This window comes from Carcharodon carcharias, chromosome 20 (assembly GCF_017639515.1).
Source record: "Carcharodon carcharias isolate sCarCar2 chromosome 20, sCarCar2.pri, whole genome shotgun sequence".
NCBI classification, from domain to species: domain Eukaryota; kingdom Metazoa; phylum Chordata; class Chondrichthyes; order Lamniformes; family Lamnidae; genus Carcharodon; species Carcharodon carcharias.
The window spans coordinates 71,544,571-71,566,002 of NC_054486.1; the positions used below are offsets into that span (position 1 = coordinate 71,544,571).

A 21,432-nucleotide genomic window follows, 5' to 3' on the forward strand; every position below is an offset into this window, starting at 1 on the left:
ACTCTTTTCCTTAAGAGAGGGCGAAAGCGGAGTCTTTGAATATTTTTAAGACAGAGGTAGATATATTCTTGATAAGCAAGGGGTGAAAGGTTATAGTGGGTATGTAGGATTGTGGATTTGAGGTTACAATCAGATCAACCGTGATCTTATTGAATGGCGGAGCAGGCTCAAGGGGCTGAGTGGCCTATTCCTGCTAATTCATATGTCCTTTCCTATGCAACTATAGGACAGTGGATAATGTTTCTGTTTAAAACTTTACAACTTACCTGAGAGCCAGTCAAGATGATGGGCTTTCCTTGGTTCTCACACATGAATGAAAGGGCTGAAGCTGTGTAAGCCATTGTATCTGTGCCATGAAGGATCACAAAACCATTGTACTGTTGGTAGTTATTCTGTGGGAAAGAATAATACAGAACAGGGAAAGAAAAGGCTTAGAGAACAGTAGGTATATCAGAAAAGTTTCCTGTCTATTCAAGGAATCTCACAAGCAGGCTTGTTTGTTAGGAATACAACACTTTTACTCCAGTGAATGAATCCCATTTTTATCTTTCATGCTGTATGTCAGGCACTTCAAGCTGATAGTGCTGATAAGAGAGAGCTGACAAAATGAGCACAAAGATATCATTACGGATTTGACCATTCGAGGTAATACAGCACATTTGGTCCTGAAATCTTTGGTGGCCACATCTGATGCAAGTACTGGGATGTATTCATCCAGCACCTCCAGTGCTGACCCCATCAAAATTTGCAGCTGAATCTGCACAGCACACCCACCTGCTGCAGGATGCAACAAAATGCAGAAGAGTGGCTGACTTTGGGGAGATGTGAATTTTGCCAGCACAGCCTCAGGGGGAAAAAACTCCCTTTGGAGGGGGATCATATTTAAATTTTTTTAAAAATACATTTTCAATTGAGTTCCAGATCACAATCCCAGCCTCCAGCTCCAGGTGGACCCCAGACACTCCATTTGGAGGCTAGATGCCTGTCAACTGGGAAACATGAGGGGATTTGGCATTGGAAGTCAGTGCCTTCACAAGTCCTATACCTTAACACTTCATTATCCTGTGTAAAGGGAAGGTGGAGCTTCTACCACTTAGAGGTCCACAAATGTCCAATGTAAACCCAGGACCTGATAAATACCTGGGCCCTGGCCTTATTTCCAATTCTGTTAGTGCACTCTTGCCAGAATGCCAACGGGAGTCTAATAAAAGCTTTGTGGATATTCACAGATATTGTTTTTTGCTTTAAGTGTCATCTCAAAAGTGTTGTAAAAAAGGTAAAAGACCAATTCAGTAAAAGTATTATGCAGCTAACATAATGCTAAACTTAGCACTACAATATCCTTTTACCTATAGGTCAATAAAATAACTGTCTGCAATTTAATTATTATGCTGAGATTTTGTACATGAGATTAGCTCATTCTGAGCAAGACCAGTGTAGTCTTATATTAATTTTTGTTTTGACAACTAATGACCATAAATGGTACTTTTTTGATCCTAATGATACCAAATCATTGTTTGCTGTAGTTTGTTTATTTGATGTTAAAGATGGAACAGAACATTCAAGATCCAAAGATAAAACTGCAGTACTTGAATTTTAAAATCATTGATGATCTTGTGATCCAGCAGGGCGCAAGACTGCTGGCTTCCTGTTGGTTCTTTTGGATTGATTACCTTTGTACTGCAACATACCTTTGGGGCCATCAGAAGTCCCAGTTCAGAACTCATGCCTCCCCTTATCAGTCATGGGATCCCCTGGAGTGGATTATTGGAATATAATTTCCAGAATGGTTTGAGAACACTATCCACCACCATCCCACAACATGTCTCCAAATGATAAAAGCAAAAAACTGCAGATGCTGGAAATGACTTCTGAGTGACAGTGACTGGAAGATGAAGAGCCCACCCCCTACCCTTGCTCATCCATTCAGGACTTCAGACAAGAGTTCATTTGGGGCAAGAACTGTTGGACCCAGATTCTGCCCAAAATTCTTGTCCAGTGAGAAATCTGCCTGAAATACAGTCCCTCACCAGAAATTTCAGGCATTTACCATTTTGCTTACTTGACTACTTTGCTTATCTGCAAAATCCTCTGACTCAAGATATTTGAGCCAAGTCTCAGCTTACCTCTATATCAACTGCAATTTTAGCCCAGTCATCAGTGTTCATGTTACATGAGTCCAGCAAAGGTGAATACTCAATTACTGAGTATACAACCCTTTGATTTGACCTACAATAACTGTAAACAGAATGAAAAGCAAGGTTTACATTTCTAACATGGATGATGTTTAAAACCTACTTAACGGTAACAAGTCATTAACTAAACTTTGCTCGTGTCTGTCACATACAACATCTCATCCTTGACAGTACATATGAAAACTGTCTAATTTCTGTGCCAATGAAATATGGTGTGCTCTCATTTACCAACACACCATACAATTCTTTTTAGCCAGCTGTTGTCTCTTAAGTAGCAGTCACTTTTGAATATTTTAATTAAATATTTGACAGTGTCAACAGTATTAATGTAACACTGCTATGTTAATTCCGCTGGCAGTGCTATTGGTGAATGTGATAATCCCTCAAAACAAGCTTATCACATTGTAAATTCAAGCACTTTGTTGTTTATAATGTTGTTGACAGGATCAACAATACCCTTGATCAAGCCCTTAATGGAAAAAAATCTTGATATATTATCAACCAAAACAACAAATCAACCTCTGGTAAAAACAAAAAACTGCGGATGCTGGAAATCCAAAACAAAAACAGAATTATCTGGAAAAACTCAGCAGGTTTGGCAGCATCGGCGGAGAAGAGTTGACGTTTTGAGTCCTCATGACCCTTCGACAGAACGGTTCTGTCGAAGGGTCATGAGGACTCAAAACGTCAACTCCTTTCTTCTCCGCCGATGCTGCCAGACCTGCTGAGTTTTTCCAGGTAAATCAACCTCTGGGTTTCTTCAATCACATCACCTCACTTTCAAGCACCTGGCGTTCAATGGATTTGCTGAGGTGGAAGATTGCATACTATTATGTCCCTTGCAATGAAACTAGCTGTGATGACATCGAAAGATAGCTTCACCATGTGAATAATTAAGTCCTTATGTAATTAGAAAATATATGTTGTGGAAAATATCTAGTAAATCTAATTTTTTTTTTGCCACGCATCTTTCATCAGTAAAATAAACAGTGGCAATGCTGAAATAAGGGAAAAATGACAAGTTCTACATCTGGGAAATTTGGCTGAGGAAGATTATTGGCTAAAAGATTTCCCTGTTATTTCAATAGTGAAATCAACACAATATTTCATTCAAAGGATTCAATGCCAAATGCAATCCCCTCTCAATACTGCATTGAAGTGTCAGCCTGGATTATTCAAATTCTGGTGTGCGGTTTGAATACGGCATCTTCGGATTAGGAGGCAAGGGTGGTACCAACCAAGCCAGACTGAGTATAATATCTGTATCACATTGCCAAAAAGGAGTCAGTTCTAGGTAGAACTCCACTTCAACATTATTTTGTTTGGAACCTGGATTTGTTACCCATGCAGGATCCCAGAATTGTTATGGTGTGGAAGGAGGCGATTCAGCCCATCGTGTCTGCACCGGCTCTGAGCATTTTAGCTTAGTGCCAATCTCCTGCGTTTTGCCCATAACCCTGCACATTGTTTCGATTTAAATAACCATACAATGCCCTTTTGAATGCCTCAATTGAACCTGCATCCACCACACTTCCAGACAGCATGTAGTTAGGGTTTGGAATGCACTGTGTGAAGAAGCTTTTTTCCACCTCACACTTGCTTCTTTTGCAAAACACTAAAACTGTCCTCTGGTTCTCCATCCATTTACAAGTGGAAACAGTTTCTCCCCACCTATTCTGTCCAGACCCACGATTTTGAAAATTTCTATCTTAGCCTTCTCCTCTTCAAGGAAAACAGTCCCAATTTCACCAATCTTTCTTCATAACTGAAGTCTCACATCCCTGGAACCATTCTCATAAACATCTTCTGCAATGCATTCACATCCTTCCTTTAGTGTAGCACCCAGAACTGTACACAATAATCCAGCTGAGGTCTAACTAGTGTCTTATATAAGTTCATCATAACCCCCCTGCTCTTGTGCTCTATGCCCCTACTAAATGATGCCTAGAATACTTTATGTTTTAGAAACAGCTCTATCTGTCCTGCAACCTTTAATGACGTATGTACATACACACCCAGCTCTCTGCTCCTGCACACCGTTTAGAATAGTATCCTTTATTTTATACTGTTTCTCCATGTTTTTTGTACCAACGTGTATCACCTCACCACTTCACACTGAACTTCATCTGCCACCTATCTGCCCACTCCACCAATGTGTCAACGTCCTTTTGAAGTTCTACACGGTTCTCCTCAGTTTACAATTGTCCTAACTTTTGTGTCATCCGCAAACTTTGAAATTGTCCCCCACATACCAAGATCTAGATCTTTAAAAGAATCAAAAATCTCTTTCACACAAGTGGTTCGGGTCTGGAATGCACTGCCTGGAAGTGTGGAGGAGGCAGGTTCAGTCGAGGCACTCAAGAGGGCATTAGATGATTATTTGAATAGAAACAATGTACAGGGAAAAGGCAGTGTGCAATGGCACCATATCATAATGCTCATTTGGAGAGCTGGTGCAGGCCAAATGGCCTCCTTCTGTGCTGTTATATCAGGGTCCCAATACTGACCCCTGGGGAACTCCACTACAAATGTTCTTCCAGCTCAAAAAACAATTAACTGTTACTCTATTTCCTATCCCTCAGCCAATTTTGTGTCCACATTCCTACAGTCCCTTTCATTCCATGGCCTAGAACTTTCCTCAAGTCTGTTGTGTGACACTGTATCGAATGCCTTTTGGAAGTTCATATATACATCAACAGCCTTCCCCTCATCCACCATCTGTTACCTCTTCAAAAAATTCCAGCAAATTAGTTAGACATGATTTTCCTTTAATAAATCCATGCTGACTCTTGCGAATCAATTCATATTTTTTCATGTGACTATTAATTCTTTCTGAATAACTGTTTCTAGAAGTTGCCCCACCAAAGTTAAACTGACTGGTCTGTAATTGCAGAGCAGATCTTTACAACCTTCTTTGAACAATTGTGTAATGTTTGCAATTCTCCAGCATCACCTGAGTTCAGGGAGCATTGAAAGATCGCCAGTGTATCTGCAATTTCCACTTTCACTTTCTTCAATATTCTTGGATGCATCTCATCCGGTCCCAGTACCTTATCAGCTTTAAATACTGACAGCTTATCCAATACCTCCTTATCAATTTTAAGTGCTTCTCATGACTGAATTTCCTCCTCTGTCACCATGGCCTGAGCACCATTTGCCTCGTGGGTAAAGACAGATGCAAAACATTCGTTTAACACCTCAGCCATGACTCTTGCCTCTATGTAAATCCCCTTTTTGGTCCCTAATCGGTCCTACTCCTTTTACAACCCTTATACTATTGATGTGCTTATGGAATACTTTGGGATTTCTTTTTATGTTAGCTGCCAGTCTTTTTTCATAATCCCTCCTTGCTTCTCATATTTGCTTTTTCACATCCCTTCTGAACCTTCTGTATTCAGCTTGGTTCTTAGTTGTATTTGTTACCTGTCGTAAGCACACTTTTTCTTCTTTAACTTAATTTCCATCTCCATCATCCAGGGAGCTCTGGATTTGTTTGTCCCACCATCCCCATTTGAGGGAACATAGCTTGACTGTGCCCAAACCATCTCCTTTTTGATGGTAGCCCTTTGTTCATTTATCGTTTTACCTGCTAACCTTTGGTTCCAGTTTAACCAGCCCAACTCTGTTCTTGCCTCGTTGAAGTCCGCTCTCGACCAGTTCAAAATTCTTACTCTGGATTGACCAATGTCATTTTCCACCATTATCTAAACCTTATGATACAATAATCACTGTCCCCTAAATGTTCCCCCTTGTCACTTATCTACTTGGTCCACCTCATTCCCAAGAACCAGGTCCAGCAGTGCCTCCTTTCTTGTTGGACTGGACACATACTACTGTAGGAAATTCTCCTGAACACAATCTAGGAACACTTGTCCCTCACTGCTCCTTAACGCTACCACTATCCCAGTCTATATATGGATAATTAAAGTCCCCCCATTATAACTACTCTATGATGTTTACACCTCCCTCTAATTTCCTTGCAGATTTGTTCCTTTTATATCCTTCCCACTGGCTGGTCTATATATTACACCGAGCAATGTAACTGCACCCTTGTATTCTCAGACACATCCTCTTCCTCCAGTACTACAATACTCTCCTTAACCAAAAACACTACCCCTCCTTGTTTTTTCCCTTTTCCTACCTTTTCTGAACGCCTTGTAACCAGGAATATTTAACACCCAGATCTGCCCTTCCTTAATCCAGATCTCCATTATTGCCACAACATCATAATCCCACAAGGCAATTTTATTAGCTATACTCTGTGCATTCACATACATGCTGTGTAACTCTGATTTAAACTTCATTACTTGCTCCGAGTCCATGGACAGAATCTTCAGGTTGGCATGCAAGGATGGGCCCCACATGTCGACGCATAAATTGACGCTCGGTGTCGTCAGGTGTGCGTCCCAACATCCCTGTGTATCATTCCGATCATCAGTTCGGCAGGTGCGCACCGGGGTGTGCTGCGCTCCCGAACTGTCAAAGGCCTATTAAGGCCATTTAAAAACTAATTAAAAAGGATTAACAGAGCTGCCCGTCCAACCTTAAGGTCCTGCTTGCTAATTTTCTACCTAGCTCCCTAAATTCCGATTGCAGGGTCACATCCACCTTCCTACCTATGTCATTAGTACCAACGTGGACCACGAGCTCTGGCTGTTCACCCACCCCAAGAATGCCCTGCAGCCATTCAGTAGCATCTTTGACCCTAGCACCAGGGAGGCAACAAATCATCCTGGAGTCACATTGACAGCTGTAGAAAGGCCCGTCTGCTCCCCCTAAAGAATCTCCTATCAGTACTGCCCTTCGTCTCTTCTTCCTCCCCTCCCGTACAGCTGGACCACCTGGGGTGCCACAGGCTTGTCTCTTGCTTCACTCCTCCAAGGATCCATCACCCTTACTGATATTCAGAATGGAAAACCAGTTAAGTGAGCAGGACCTCTGGGGACTCCTGCATTACCTGCCTGTTTCTCTTGGCCTGGCGGTCACCCATTCCCCATCTGCTGCTTGCCTCTAACTTGCGGTGTGACCGCCTCTCTGAATGTGCTATGCATGTAGCTCTCCGCGTTATGGATGTACCTCAGTGACTCCAGCTGCTGGTCAAGCTCTGAAACATGAAGTTGAAGCTTCTGCAGCTGGTGACACTTCCAGCACACGGGCTCATCTGGGTCACGAGAAGTGTCCACAACTTCCCACATGCCACAGGACAGGCATTCCACTTGGATGAGCTGTCTTGCCATACATTGCTGAGCTGTCTTGCCATACATTAACTTTAAATTTTCAAATAACTTTATTTTAACTTTAGTGATTTTACTTACTTTAACCTTACTCTTATACTATTAAATATAAACTGGAGATTAGTAGAAAGTAGAAATTCTTCGCCCTTACTCACAAATTAACTCTCTCTCCTGTGCCTATAAATTCTTACTTTCCCTGAGCTTGTTTAGAAATTTACACTCTTCAATATCACAAGGGTTGAAACACAGTCTCTAATATCAGTCCCCAACATGAATTTCTAAACTTTAGTATTTGCAGAGTTTGATAGTAGTAAGGGAAGAATAATTACTTACGGAAGAACCAAAGTATTTTCGGGTGAATCACAAAAGTCATAAAGCTTGGTTTCTTGGGCATAATCTTCATCGTGCAGGCCTGGCATTTTTCGAAGCGCTTTCACAAGGGCATTTGCTTGTGGTGCAAGTACTAAAAACCAAAGGAAACCAAATTAATATACATTTAGTCAAACTTGCTTCCTTTACAAAGTAATTATCTTTTGCAGCATTGTAAGGTTGTTACACTTATCCATCTATGTACACAAAGGTGTTTAGTTTTGGAACTATCACATTTATGAGGTTTTTCTATGAAATATATATTAGCACTTTATTTAACAGTCTTGATTTATAAGGAACAAATCATGAAACTTTCAAGCAGCTTTCAACTCAAATAGTCTTAAAATCCAGACAGTAAAATTTTCTTCAAGCGCTCATATCATGTGCACCTTTTTTCCATTTCGCACGCATTGGGCAGAATTAATGCCTTCCCCCTACCCCCGAGATGAGTTTAGAGGCAGTGGGCATTTAATCAGGTGAGAGGATGCCAAGTGGAGACCACATTCCTTCCCACATCTGCCCTCATTATACCCAGGGTGGTAAGGCTGGTGGGCTGCCATTCCACCACCAAGACATTTGAGGTCCAAGTGGGCAATTAATCTGCACTTAACGGCCTCCTACTGCCACTGTTATTCAACCAGTCACCAGGCACTCAGTGCTTCTGGCATTGGGAAGCCATGACCTGCTGAGAACTCCAACCCTGCCCCTTAATCTGACCCCCCCTGCCCTCTAATAGACTGTGACTCCCCTCCCTGTGACCCCACCCCACACTCACTCAGCTGTGGCCTGAGCCTTTGGCAAATACCACCACTCCCTCTGTGGTGTTGATGGCAACATATGAACGTACATATGAACAGGTGTACGCCATATGACCCCCAAAACCTGCCCCTCCATTTGATAAGATCACAGCTGATCTGACTGTGGCCTCAACTCTACTTTTCTGTATAGCCCCCATACCTTTTGACCCCCTTGTCAATCAAGAATCTAACTCAGCCTTAAAAATATTCACTGACCCTGCCTCCACAGCTCTCTGGGGAGAGAATTCCACAGGCTAATGACTCTGCTGGAAAAAAATTCTCATGTCTTAAATAGGAGGCCCCTTATTTTTAAAATGTGTCCCCTAGTTGTAGTCTCTCCCACAAGGGGGAACATCCTCTCAGCATCCACCCTGTCAAGTCCCCTAAGGACTTTACATGTTTCACTAAGATCACCTCTCATTCTTCTAAATTCCAATGGATACAAGACCAACCTGTTCAACCTTTCCTCATGAGATAGCCCCATCGTCCCAGCAATCAGTCGAGTGAACCTTCTCTTAACTGCTTCTAATGCAAATATGGCTTGAATTTTTCAAATGGTAGAGTCTTGCTTTCCGCCATCCAAAGAGTCGGCAGGAAACGCAACCCCGCCGACTCAGTGCCCACAAGACATTTCATGCTTGTGGGCTAGTTAGTGGCTGCAGGTGGGAATTCTGCTCCTCGCTTGGGAGAAGTCACGCCTTAGAGAGCAGCAAAACTGTACACAATACTCCAGATGTGATCTCACCAACTGTACACCTACTTTTAGATTCTATTCTCCCTGCAATTAATGATAACATTCCATTTACCTTCTCAATCATTTGCTGTACCTGCGTACCAACTTGTGATACATGCATCAGGACGCCCAGGCTCCTCTGTCCCATCCAATTCTGCAATCTCTCCCCACTTAAGTGATATCCTGCCTTAATATTCTTCCTGCCAATGTGACAAGTTCACATTTTCCCACATTATACGCCATCTGCCAAATTTTTGCCCACTCACTTAACTTATATCTCTTTGCAGACTATGTTCTTTTGACAACTTACTTTCCTACCTTTGTACAATCAGCAAATTTGGTAACCATATATTAGATCCCTTCATCCAAGTCTTTGATATAGATTGTAAATAGTTAAGACCCCAGCACTGATCCTTGTGACACTTCACTAGTTACAGATGGGCAACCTGAAAATGACATCTTTATCCCTACACTCTGCTTCCTTCTCAGCAAAAATGATCTCATTTGGTGGTGGTGGTGGTGGTGGTGGGGTTGGCGGGGGGGGGGGGGGGGGGGGGGGGGGGGGGTCCTTGATCCCAGGGAAGGCCAGCTGCTGGCCACTTAACAGTGGGCCTTCCCCAAAGGAGGTCATGCAGGGCTCTCATTAACTCTCCAGCTGGTCGGCGAGCTCCCCGTCACCTGGATTAAATTCCATCCATTGATGTTATAGTATTTGCTTTCACCAGCTTGTCAGTAAATCTTTGGTGCTTCAAGCCATTGTGGAAAAGCACATCAAAGAGTGAAATCATATAAGTACACATGCAACATTTAAATTTGAAAGAAACTGACATTATTTATTCCTAGCCATTTGGACGTATTTAAAGCCAAGCCCCAAAAGGTGCAAGTACAGCATCTTACCCAACTCTTAACTTAAAATCTTACACATGACACCTTTATGTACTGAACAAAACACTGTGCTAGTGTATAAGTCATAGATGTCACAATAAAACCATTTACATGCAAATAGATTAACAAGGTGACAACACCTGTACCACAAATAGGCAGGCAAGTTTCCATGAAAGTAATTCTAATCAAAATGGCTGGGTGAGAAACCCATAGGATCAGATCGAACATCAGTTTTACATACTGCCTAATATTATCCTCTTTTGACTTCAAAAGACTGTAAAATCAGGGGGTGTAAAATTAGCATTGTGCCCAATTCCATCAATTTCCTAATGATCAGGTTAGGTTAGAATTTCCCTCAAGATCTCTGCTCCATCTTTTCAAAACTAACTAGATTACAGCATGTGGCAGTTACATTCTCCAACCCCAAAACTAGACAACATGCAATTTTGAATTCATTTGTGTCAAAAATGATCATAACGTGCTTTTGATATTGGAACTAAGGGACATTTAATTACTGGAAAGTTGGTTCATAGAAAATCTGAACATTTTATATGCTGGTATTGCAACCAGCAGAAATGGAGTGATGATAGATTCTCTTTATGATCTATTATGCCTTCTACATTTCCAATCCAAAGCAATAACTTCATTATTTGATGAAAACTTTAAACGGCTGAAATTTAATAGAAACTCATTACAAGTATCTACAAGGTACTTTTGCCCCATTGCTAGATTGTATGAATAAAAAAATTTAATGCAACAATTAAGCATAATTCATGTTTTGTCTGATCATAACTCAGTTTATAACCACATTAGTATACTCTTTATGGTTACTTAGTAGATATTGCTGATAGAAAGGTTTTATTACTCACCTTTACTTCCCAGTGAGGAGTGAAATTTTAAAAATAAGGTGTGTCGCCAGTGAGTCATAGGACTGTAGGTAGCTTCACGTTATTGTAGAAACCTTAATCCCCTACTTGCAGGTGCCATGCAATCAACAGCACAACCATGAGATACGATGGAATCTGTGCTGCCAGGTAGAAAAGGGATTTTTTTTTTTTTGGAGATTGGGTGGATAGTGCAAATTCTTGTTCAAGCATAGATTGTTATATTTGCCCATATTAAAATAAAGCTGCTTACTCAAAAAAATACCTGCATGAATATCCAGAACTTTTTGAATATTCATCTATTTAAATTTGTCAAACCTCCACATAGCTTGATATATTTCAAGCGGTCTTCTGTTCAAAGTTATATTTTTGAACAGAAAACATCAGGGGAGCAAGCACAGAACAATTCTTCTCATCACCACCTTACTTCTTCCTAGCCCAGCTTTTTACATTAATCAATTTCTGAGCCTTGACTGTGATACCACTCTTACTTCCACATCAAGTCAGGTCTCAACTCCCACTCCAGAGCTTGAGCACATAATTTATGCCGACACTTCAGTACATACTGAGGGAGTGTTGCATTGACAGCTTCAAATACAATGATAGATTGAAGCCCCAGCTATCCATCTACTAAAAGATCCCACGGCATTATTCCAAAAACAAATGAACTCTGCCAGTAACCTGACTAACATTTAACCCTCAAGCAATGGCACTGACAATGGGTTAACTAGTTATTTTTTTCTCTTTCCGTTTGTGCAGCCTTGCTGTGTGCAAATTAACTGTTGTCTTTCCCTACTAAATGACAATGATTACATTTAAAAGGAATTCATTAACGTTAAAGTGCTGTGGGAAGCCCAGAGGAAAACAGGTGCAATATAAACAAGGTCATTCTTTTTACTGCCAAGCTATTTTCAACCCAAATTATACCATGAGCTCCAACGTTCCAGAAAAACTGCACACGACATGTTATTGAGTCCTTTAAACATACAGGCAAATTATATCTGAGTAGAACAAAAACAGAATTACCTGGAAAAACTCAGCAGGTCTGGCAGCATCGGCGGAGAAGAAAAGAGTTGACGTTTCGAGTCCTCATGACCCTTCGACAGAACTTGAGTTCGAGTCCAAGAAAGTTGAAATATCTTATTATATTATCTTATATCTTATATAAGATATTTCAACTTTCTTGGACTCGAACTCAAGTTCTGTCGAAGGGTCATGAGGACTCGAAACGTCAACTCTTCTTCTCCGCCGATACTGCCAGACCTGCTGAGTTTTTCCAGGTAATTCTGTTTTTGTTTTGGATTTCCAGCATCCGCAGTTTTGTTTTTATATCTGAGTAGACTTGATCTACTATGGTGACCAATTCTACAAAAAAGTAAACATATTAATGGGGTACAGTCTATTGATTCGTAATCCTTCTTTAGGCTAGCAAATTTCACATTCTTCAATATTTAAAAGTATCCTTAAGTATATATTATCTAGAATTTCTAGATTTATGTCTCATCAATTTTAGATGGCCAGGATAGCAATTGATATTCTCCATGTTTTCAACTCCATTGCTTTTTTTTTTGGTAGTTATACTTAAGAACTCCCAAAACCTCAGCAATTTCCTTGAAAATTTTACAATGTAACTCATTTGGCACAACTATCTTCAGGGGCATTTAGGGGCCCAAATTCCTCCTGCTGATAAATTTACAAAATAGATAATTCAAGTATAAAATGAGAAATCAAACCAAAATCCTTCACCACCTTAATTTTATGAATATCTTCCGTCAGCCAAAATTACCATCTGACTAAATATCTCAAGAAGTTGTGTCATTGTTTTATGAAGTTCCTGTGAAGTGCCTTCAGATGTTTTATTACATTAAAGCTGCCATTTAAAGTTGCTGGATGAGAAGGGTCAAAAACCAGAAGCAAGATTCAATTTGATTGGTAAAAGAACAGTGACATGAGGAAAAACATGAGTGGTTAGGATACGGAATATACTATCACAGAGCGATGGAGGCAGACTCAATCATGGCTTTCAGAAAAGGGAATTGGATAAAAACCTGAAGATGCTTTATCTACTTAACTATGTCTTAACTGTTGTATATTGAGATCTAAATTCTTAAGCCAAGATGACTGATTTATTCAAGAATTGCGAACATGTCTTAGAGTTTTCTGATTTTCTACAATGCCTCTTCCCTTATCAGCATAATTGGTTCTTGCTGTAGCTTTAAAAGCATCCTTTAAATTTAGCAGATGTTGCTTCCTACAATCTAATATTGGACTTGAACGTGAGACAGCCTTGGTCAAACCTCAGAATTGGCATTCAAAAGCAATTTTTAGATTGGAGTCACTAATACCCCATACCCAAACCCATTCTGCCTTGGCTAACTGGTAGAGCTCTTACCTTAGTTTGTTGGTTCTGGATTTCAGTCCCATTCCAAAAACTTGAGCACAGAAACTTGGCTGACTCTTCAATGCGGTACTGAGGGAGTGCTGCATCGTTGGAGCTCTCTGCTTTCACGAAATGTGAAACTGAGGCTCCACACACTCTCTAAGGGGAACATAGCAGACTCCACAACACTATTTGAAGAACAGCAGGGAAATTCACCTCAGCATCCTGGCCAATATTTATCTTTCAATACACACAGGACAAAAGTTGAGAAATCCAGTAACTCACCATGACTAATGCGACCCGTTTGCTCCTCGCCCTGTTATTTCCTGGTATTTGTGTTTTTTTTTTAAGTGTGGAGCCCAACATTTGGTTTTAAAATGGAGCTCTACTGTTTGTAAGTACAATTCTTGCTGCCCATTTTTAGCTCACTTAGTGTTAGCAAATTTGGTCCAAATATTTGTATCTTTTTAGTGCTACTCCACTGCTTGTGTTTTTAAGTCCTTTTGAGAGTTCCTTTCAACTTGCTCACCAATTGTTCCTATTACTCCCATCTTGACCCCCTCTGGTGTTTGTTTCATTTTAAAAAATAGCCTTGTTACTCTTTTAGGTCTTGATCTTTTCTAACCAAGGCCATATGCTTTTAAATTTCCCAAGACTCTCCTGTCTAGTGTTAGAAATCTTTTGGCTTTCTTCCCTGTTTCTTTCACCATTCTCTCCATCACAACTTCACTAATTCCCTCTCCTCTGCTCAATCCATTTATCTTTTCTGTGCTCACCATCTCTACATTCTAAGTATCCTTCTCAAACTTTTCAATAATTTTCTTTTTTACACCATTTATCACCCATGGATAGAATCATAGACTGGTTAAAGCACAGAAAGAGGCCATTTGGCCTGAGTGTCCGGGCCAGCTCTTTGCAAGGGCAACTTAGCATGTCCCACCCTCCCCAACTCTTCTCCATAGCCTTATAAATGTTCCTTCTTCAGGCGCTTATCCAATTCACTTTTGAAAGCCATGCTTGAATCTGCCTCCAGCACATTCTCAGGCAGTACATTCCAGATCCTGACTACTAACTGCATTGAAAAAAATTTTCCTCATGTTGTTGTTGGTTCTTATGCCATTCACGTTAAATCCATCTCCTCTTGTTCATGACCTTGCCATTAAAACAAATATTTATATAGCACCTTTAACACACCAAAACATCAAGGTGCTTCACAGGAGCATTTTAAAACAAAATGATATTAAGTCACATAAGGAGATATTAAATCAAATCACAAAAAGCTTGGTCAAAGAGGTAGGTTTTAAAGAGCATCTTAAAAGGAGGAAAATAAGGTAGGGAGGTAGAGAGGTATAGGGACAGAATTTCAGAGTTTAATGCCAAGGCAACTGAATGCACAGCCACCAAGGTTGGGGTGATTCTTGCTCAACAGGCCAGATTTAGAGGAACATAGATATCATGGGATGGGTAGAGGGGCTGGAGGAGTTTACAGATATAGGGAGAGGTGTGGTCATGGAGGAATTTGAAAACAAGAATGAAAATTTTAAACAAACAGAATTACCTTGAAAAACTCAGCAGGTTTGGCAGCATCGGTGAAGAAAAGAGTTGACATTGAGTCCTCATGACCCTTCAACAGAACTGAGTGAAGGGTCATGAGGACTCAAAACGTCAACTCTTTTCTTCTCCGCCGATGCTGCCAGACCTGCTGAGTTTTTCCAGGTAATTCTGTTTTTGTTTTGGATTTCCAGTATCTGCAGTTTTTTGTTTTTATCTCAATGAAAATTTTAAGATCAATTACTTGACAGGAAGCCAATGTAGTTCAGCAGAGGTGCAAGGTGAACAGGACTTGGTATAAGATATAGACAGCAGAGTTTTGGATGACAAGTTTACAGAGGGTAGAATGTAGGGGGCACCAGAAGTGTGTTGGAATAGTCAAGTGTAGAGGTAATGAAGGCATAAATGAGTGTTTCAGCAGCAGAGGAGCTGAGATCGGGTGAAGTCAGGTGATGTTATAGAGGTGTAAATAAGCAGTCTTAGTGATGGCACGACTGATGCTAGAAGCGCACCTCGGGATCAAATGTAACACCAAGGTTGCAAATGGATTGGATTAATCTCAGATTGTTGCCATGGCGAGGGATGGAGTGGCTAATTAGGGAACAGAGTTTGGAGTGGAGACTGAAAATAGCTCCAGTCTTCCAAATATTTAACTGGAGGAAATTTCCACCCAATCACTGGATACTGCACGAGCAGTCTGACAATTTTTCTCTGTTTACTCTGTTAATATCAGGTGTTGGTAACCTTAATAACAAGAGCCTTTTTTAAATAAAAGTCTTAAGAGTTACTAATGCTGTTACTCAAAAGCCAATAATAATGAAAAACAAAATTGGGTCACATTTGTGTGTTTCTATGCAACACCTTTTCTTAAATTATTGATTTTCATCTTCCATTTTTCTCTTCTTTGTAGCCTTCCATTTCCTTTCATTTATGCCAATTTTTAAACACATTAAATTCAAACCTTAATCAATGTTTTAAAAATGCCTGTTGACCTTAATATTCTGCATAGTCCTACTGATAAACATCAAATTATTTTTGTAGTAAAGCAGCATCAAAACAAGGCCCACAGTCCCTTTATTGATGCATATATCTATGCCTGCGAACCCATGTGATAGGCTGGGAAGCAATACATTATTCATTAACACTATGGCATATTACATCATTTTGCTTGGCTAAATGGTGCAACTGTAATTTATGACTTTTGATCCAAGCAAATTTGGTAGAATTTCAAATTTTTGGATCAAACATTTCACAAGTTCCAGCTGTTACCTGCTAAAATATCCATCACTAGAGAAATTTTTTAGGCATCTGATATTCTTTTTAAATTAGAAACACCCATTGAAATAAAAATTGAGATAGCAAAAAAGAGATTCCATCAATTTAGGTCAGAAGCCACATAGGTCCTTAAGGGGCCACAGGTGACTCCGGAGCTGCAGGTTGCTGACCCCTGATCTATAACCCTTGTGATTTTGACAAAAACATTTCCACTACTGACATCAAGCTCTTAAATGGTTTTGCTGTTTCTTATTCACTATACAAACAAAACTCCTTCCCAGACATCTGTCACATTTCCAATTTCACACTTGCATTCCAGCCATCATAGAAACTACGAATATTATATTCATTACACATCATTTTCAGTATTTTATACACATTGTACAAAGTTTCTACAAAATTTTATAAACACACAGTGAGTACAGCTGTATGTAGTGAGACCATATGATACAAGAACACTTGGCTCAAGGGCACATAATTCAATAACAGGTCTGTACCACGTCCAACCGTCTGCAAAGACACTCGGATGGCCTCATTAAACATTTCATAAAAATGCTATGAAACCAGATTTACATTTTGGATTTCATATCTAATAGAGGATTCAAGACGTTTTATGGTTACAACACGTCTCAAGGCTGAGCTCATATAATTATGTTCCTGATGCCTCCGGTCCTTTATGACAATTAGCTCTCCGGCACGTTAGGATGGGAATAAACCCTAAAGTATGGCTCGGCCACATTTAATTGGAATAAGCTCCTGAAGGACGGTTATAACAAGTTCGCCAATCGTTTCCCGGATGCGGGCTTGTGTACTATTCGTAACTGCAGGCTCCTCACTCACCGTTATCCCTATACACCATACCGATAGTTCCTCCTGTATTTATCACCAGCACTTGAACCTCATTCGGGCTGTCCGTCGACTCCACGCTATAGCTGCTTGACCGCCGACGGCGTCGGCGCCTCTGCACCTGAACACTGGCGGCCGGTCGGGGCACATGAGATCCATTGCGGGCAGCAGAACTCTCCGAGTCCAGCAGGTCGAGCCTGGTGTTGGACAGCGCGCTGGAGAGCGACGAAATGCTACAACTGGAGCCGGAACTCGGAACAGTAAACTTCTCCGCCATCAGAGCAAGGGCAGACTGAGGAACCGGGAGAAGCAAAAGGAGGCGGTGTAGGCAGAGCCAATCAGACACACAATCTGACGTCAATATACATTCGATAACACCCCTTCTCGAGTATACACCGTGCCTTCAATTATACACTGCACCCCTCTCAATTGCACCTTGCCTTCAATTCTCTATTATACACATCATCTCCAATTATACACCATGTATTCAATTCTCCAATCTACAACCTCTCTCGACTGCACACATTGTGCATTCAAATCTCTATTGCACTGACCCTCCCCCCGCCATGATAGTCATTTAATCCTCCATTATACCCCTCAGATACACGTGCTGCCAATTATCCATTGTACACTCCTCTCTAATTCTTCATTAAATACATCCCCTATGCTTCTGCACTTAAGAATCTGCTGTGCTTCTGAACCGTTGCTCAGTTGTTTAAATATCAACGTGAGTTTGTCCAGATAACAACAACCTCCTCCCTCTGCTGCTATTACTATGGATTTATCCTGTGACTGGCCTACCGGTTTTTCAGCTTCAGATAGAGTCTGGTTTCCTGGCCAGAATTTTATTTTCCCTGGCTAAAAGTCCATTTCGTCACTGTTGCTAGATCTTATGGTGACATCCAACTTTGCCGTCTTTTTGCCCTGCGATTATTTCTAAACATCTGGCTCTTCAGTACCACAGCAATGCCTCCAGCAGTGCACCCTCCTTAGACCACCTTCCAAAATAGCTTCTGGCTTACTCAGCCTATCACCGGTCTCCAAACTTGGACATCAATTTGCTTACGCTTTATGACTGACTCCTTCATGCTTTTGAAAACCTATATCAAATCAACATTTTCTTTTCCAAGGAGAAACACTTCAGCTTTTCCAATCTATCCACATAGCTACAGTTCCTCTCTGGAACCATTCTCATGAATCTTTTCTGCACCCTCTCTTATGCCTTTACATTCTTCGTAAAGTGTGGGCACCCCTGACTGCACACCATATTCCAGTTGAGGCCAAAACAGTGTTTTATAAAGGTTTATCACAATTTCCTTGCATTTATACTCAATGCCCCTATTTATAAGGCTGAGGTAGCCATAAAAATTAACCAATTTCTCAACCTGCTTTGCCACCTTCAATGGTTTGTGCACATGTACCCTCAGATTCCTCTGCTCCTGCACCACTTTAGGATTGTACCCTTTAGTTTATTTTGTCTCTCCTCGTGCTTCATACTTCTCCATGATATTTCATCTGCCACTTGTCCGCCCATTCCACCAGCCTACAACATCAGGGTTTATCGCTATCCTTCTTACGGTTCACAATATTTATGAAATGTGTTGTCTGCAAATCCAAAATTGTGCTCTGTGTGCCAAGACCGTGGTCATTAACATAGATCAAGAAAAGCACTGATCCCTAGCGCTCCCCAATATATATTTTTTATATTTGTCATGGAATGTGGGTGTCACTGGCTAGGCCAGCATTTATTGCCCATCCGTAATTGCACTAGTTCAGAGGGCAGTTAAGAGTCAACCACATTACTGTGGGTCTGGAGTCACATGTAGGCCAGACCAGGTAAGGACAACAGATTTCCTTCCCTAAAGGACATTAGTGAACCAGATGGGTTTTTACAACAATCGGCAATGGTTTCATAACAAAAACAGAATTATCTGGAAAAACTCAGCAGGTCTGGCAACATCAGGGGAGAGGAAAAGAGTTGACGTTTCGAGTCCTCATGACCCTTCAACAGAACTGATTGAATGTTAGAAGAGGGGTGAAATATAAGCTGGTTTAAGATGGAGGGGGGCGGGGTGGTGTGGTTGTAGGGACAAGCAAGCAGTGATAGGAGCAGATAATCAAAAGATGTCACAGACAATGGAACAAAGGAGTGTTGAAGATGGTGATATTATCTAAACGAATGTGCTAATTAAGAATGGATGGCAGGGCACTCAAGGCACAGCTGTAGTGAGGGTGGGTTGGAAAGACCAGCCCAGCATACAAGATTTTAAAATAATGGAAATAGGTGGGAAAAGAAAAATCTATATAAATTATTGGAAAAAACAAAAGGAAGGGGGAAGAAACGGAAAGGGGGTGGGGATGGAGGAGGGAGTTCAAGATCTAAAGTTGTTGAATTCAATATTCAGTCCGGAAGGCTGTAAAGTGCCTAGTTGGAAGATGAGGTGCTGTTCCTACAGTTTGCATTGGGTTTCACTGGAACAGTGCAGCAAGCCAAGGACAGACATGTGGGCAAGAGAGCAGGGTGGAGTGTTAAAATGGCAAGCGATGGGGAGGTTTGGGTCTTTCTTGCAGACAGACCTCAGGTGTACTGCAAAGCGGTCGCCCAGTTTACGTTTGGTCTCTCCAATGTAGAGGAGACCGCATTGGGAGCAACGAATGCAGTACACTAAGTTGGGGGAAATGCAAGTGAAATGCTGCTTCGCTTGAAAGGAGTGTTTGGGCCCTTGGACGGTGAGGAGAGAGGAAGTAAAGGGGCAGGTGTTCCATCTTTTGCGTGGGCATGGGGAGGTGCCATAGGTAGGGGTTGAGGAGTAGGGGGTGATGGAGGAGTGGACCAGGGTGTCCCGGAGGGAATGATCCCTACGGAATGCCGCCGGGGGGGTGAGGGGAAGATGTGTTTGGTGGTGGCATCATGCTAGGGTTGGCGGAAATGGCGGAGGATGATCCTTTGAATGCAGAGGCTGGTGGGGTGATAAGTGAGGACATGGGGGACCCTGTCATGTTTCTGGGAGGGAAGAGAAGGCGTGAGGGCGGATGCATGGGAGATGGGCTGGACACGGTTGAGGGCACTGTTAACGACCGTGGGTGGAAAACCTCGGTTAAGGAAGTAGGAGGACATGTCAGAGGAACTGTTTTTGAAGGTAGCATCATCAGAACAGATGCAACAGAGGCGAAGGAACTGAGAGAACGGAATGAAGTCCTTACAGGAAGCGGGGTGTGAGGAGCTGTAGCTGTGGGAGTCGAGGTAGCTGTGGGAGTCGGTAGGCTTGTAATGGATATTGGTGGACAGTCTATCGCCAGAAATTGAGACAGAGAGGTCAAGGAAGGGAAGGGAAGTGTCAGAGATGGACCATGTGAAAATGATGGAGGGGTAAAGATTGGAAGCAAAATTAATAAATTTTTCCAAGTCCCGACGAGAGCATGAAGCAGCACCGAAGTAATCATCGATGTACCGGAGAAAGAGTTGTGGGAGGGGGTCAGAATAGGACTGGAACAAGGAATGTTCCACATACCCCATAAAGAGACAGGCATAGCTAGGGCCCATGCGGGTACCCATAGCCACACTTTTATTTGGAGGAATTGAGAGGAGTTAAAGGAGAAATTGTTCAGTGTGATCCTCTCACTTCCACCAAATAAAAGGTATTGCTATGGGTACCCCGCATGGGCCCCAGCTATGCCTGTCTCTTTATGGGGTATGTGGAACATTCCTTGTTCCAGTCCTATTCTGACCCCCTCCCACAACTCTTTCTCCGGTACATGATGATTACTTCGGTGCTGCTTCATGCTCTCGTCGGGACTTGGAAAAATTTATTATTTTGCTTCCAATCTCTACCCCTCCATCATTTTCACATGGTCCATCTCTGACACTTCCCTTCCCTTCCTTGACCTCTCTGTCTCAATTTCTAGAATTAGACTGTCCTCCAATATCCATTACAAGCCTACCGACTCCCACAGCTTCCTCGACTACAGCTCCTCACACCCCGCTTCCTGTAAGGACTCCATCCCGTTCTCTCAGTTCCTTCGCCTTCGTCGCATCTGTTCTGATGATGCTACCTTCAAAACAAGTTCCTCTGACATGTCCTCCTACTTCCTTAACCGAGGTTTTCCACCCACAGTCATTGACAGGGCCCTCAACCGTGTCCGGCCCATCTTCCATGCATCCGCCCTCACGCCTTCTCCTCCCTCCCAGAAGCATGATAGGGTCCCCCTTGTCCTCACTTATCACCCCAACAGCCTCCGCATTCAAAGGATCATCCTCCGCCATTTCCACCAACTCCAGCATG

At 41.8% G+C, this 21,432-nt stretch overlaps 1 protein-coding gene across 8 annotated transcripts in view; it reads right to left on the minus strand.

The window, feature by feature from the left end:
- The window catches only part of LOC121292617 (60 kDa lysophospholipase-like), a 124,085-nt gene extending 106,646 nt beyond the window's left edge, over window positions 1–17,439 (minus strand). For 6 of the 8 annotated variants that reach the window (XR_005946300.1, XR_005946301.1, XR_005946302.1 and 3 more), the window contains exons 1-4: window positions 17,144–17,439; window positions 7,763–7,892; window positions 2,127–2,238; window positions 267–392 (exon numbers count right to left, since the gene is read on the minus strand). Coding sequence is in view for 5 of the 8 variants with exons in the window: in XM_041214815.1 (XP_041070749.1) it covers window positions 267–392; window positions 2,127–2,238; window positions 7,763–7,892; window positions 17,144–17,426 (651 nt within the window). In the remaining 3 variants the exon portion in view is untranslated. Of the gene's footprint in view, window positions 1–266; window positions 393–2,126; window positions 2,239–7,762; window positions 7,893–11,082; window positions 11,241–17,143 lie in introns of all 8 variants that reach the window. The other 2 variants (XM_041214818.1, XM_041214817.1) reach the window with 2 other exon arrangements.
- Between the last annotated feature and the right edge of the window lie 3,993 nt (window positions 17,440–21,432).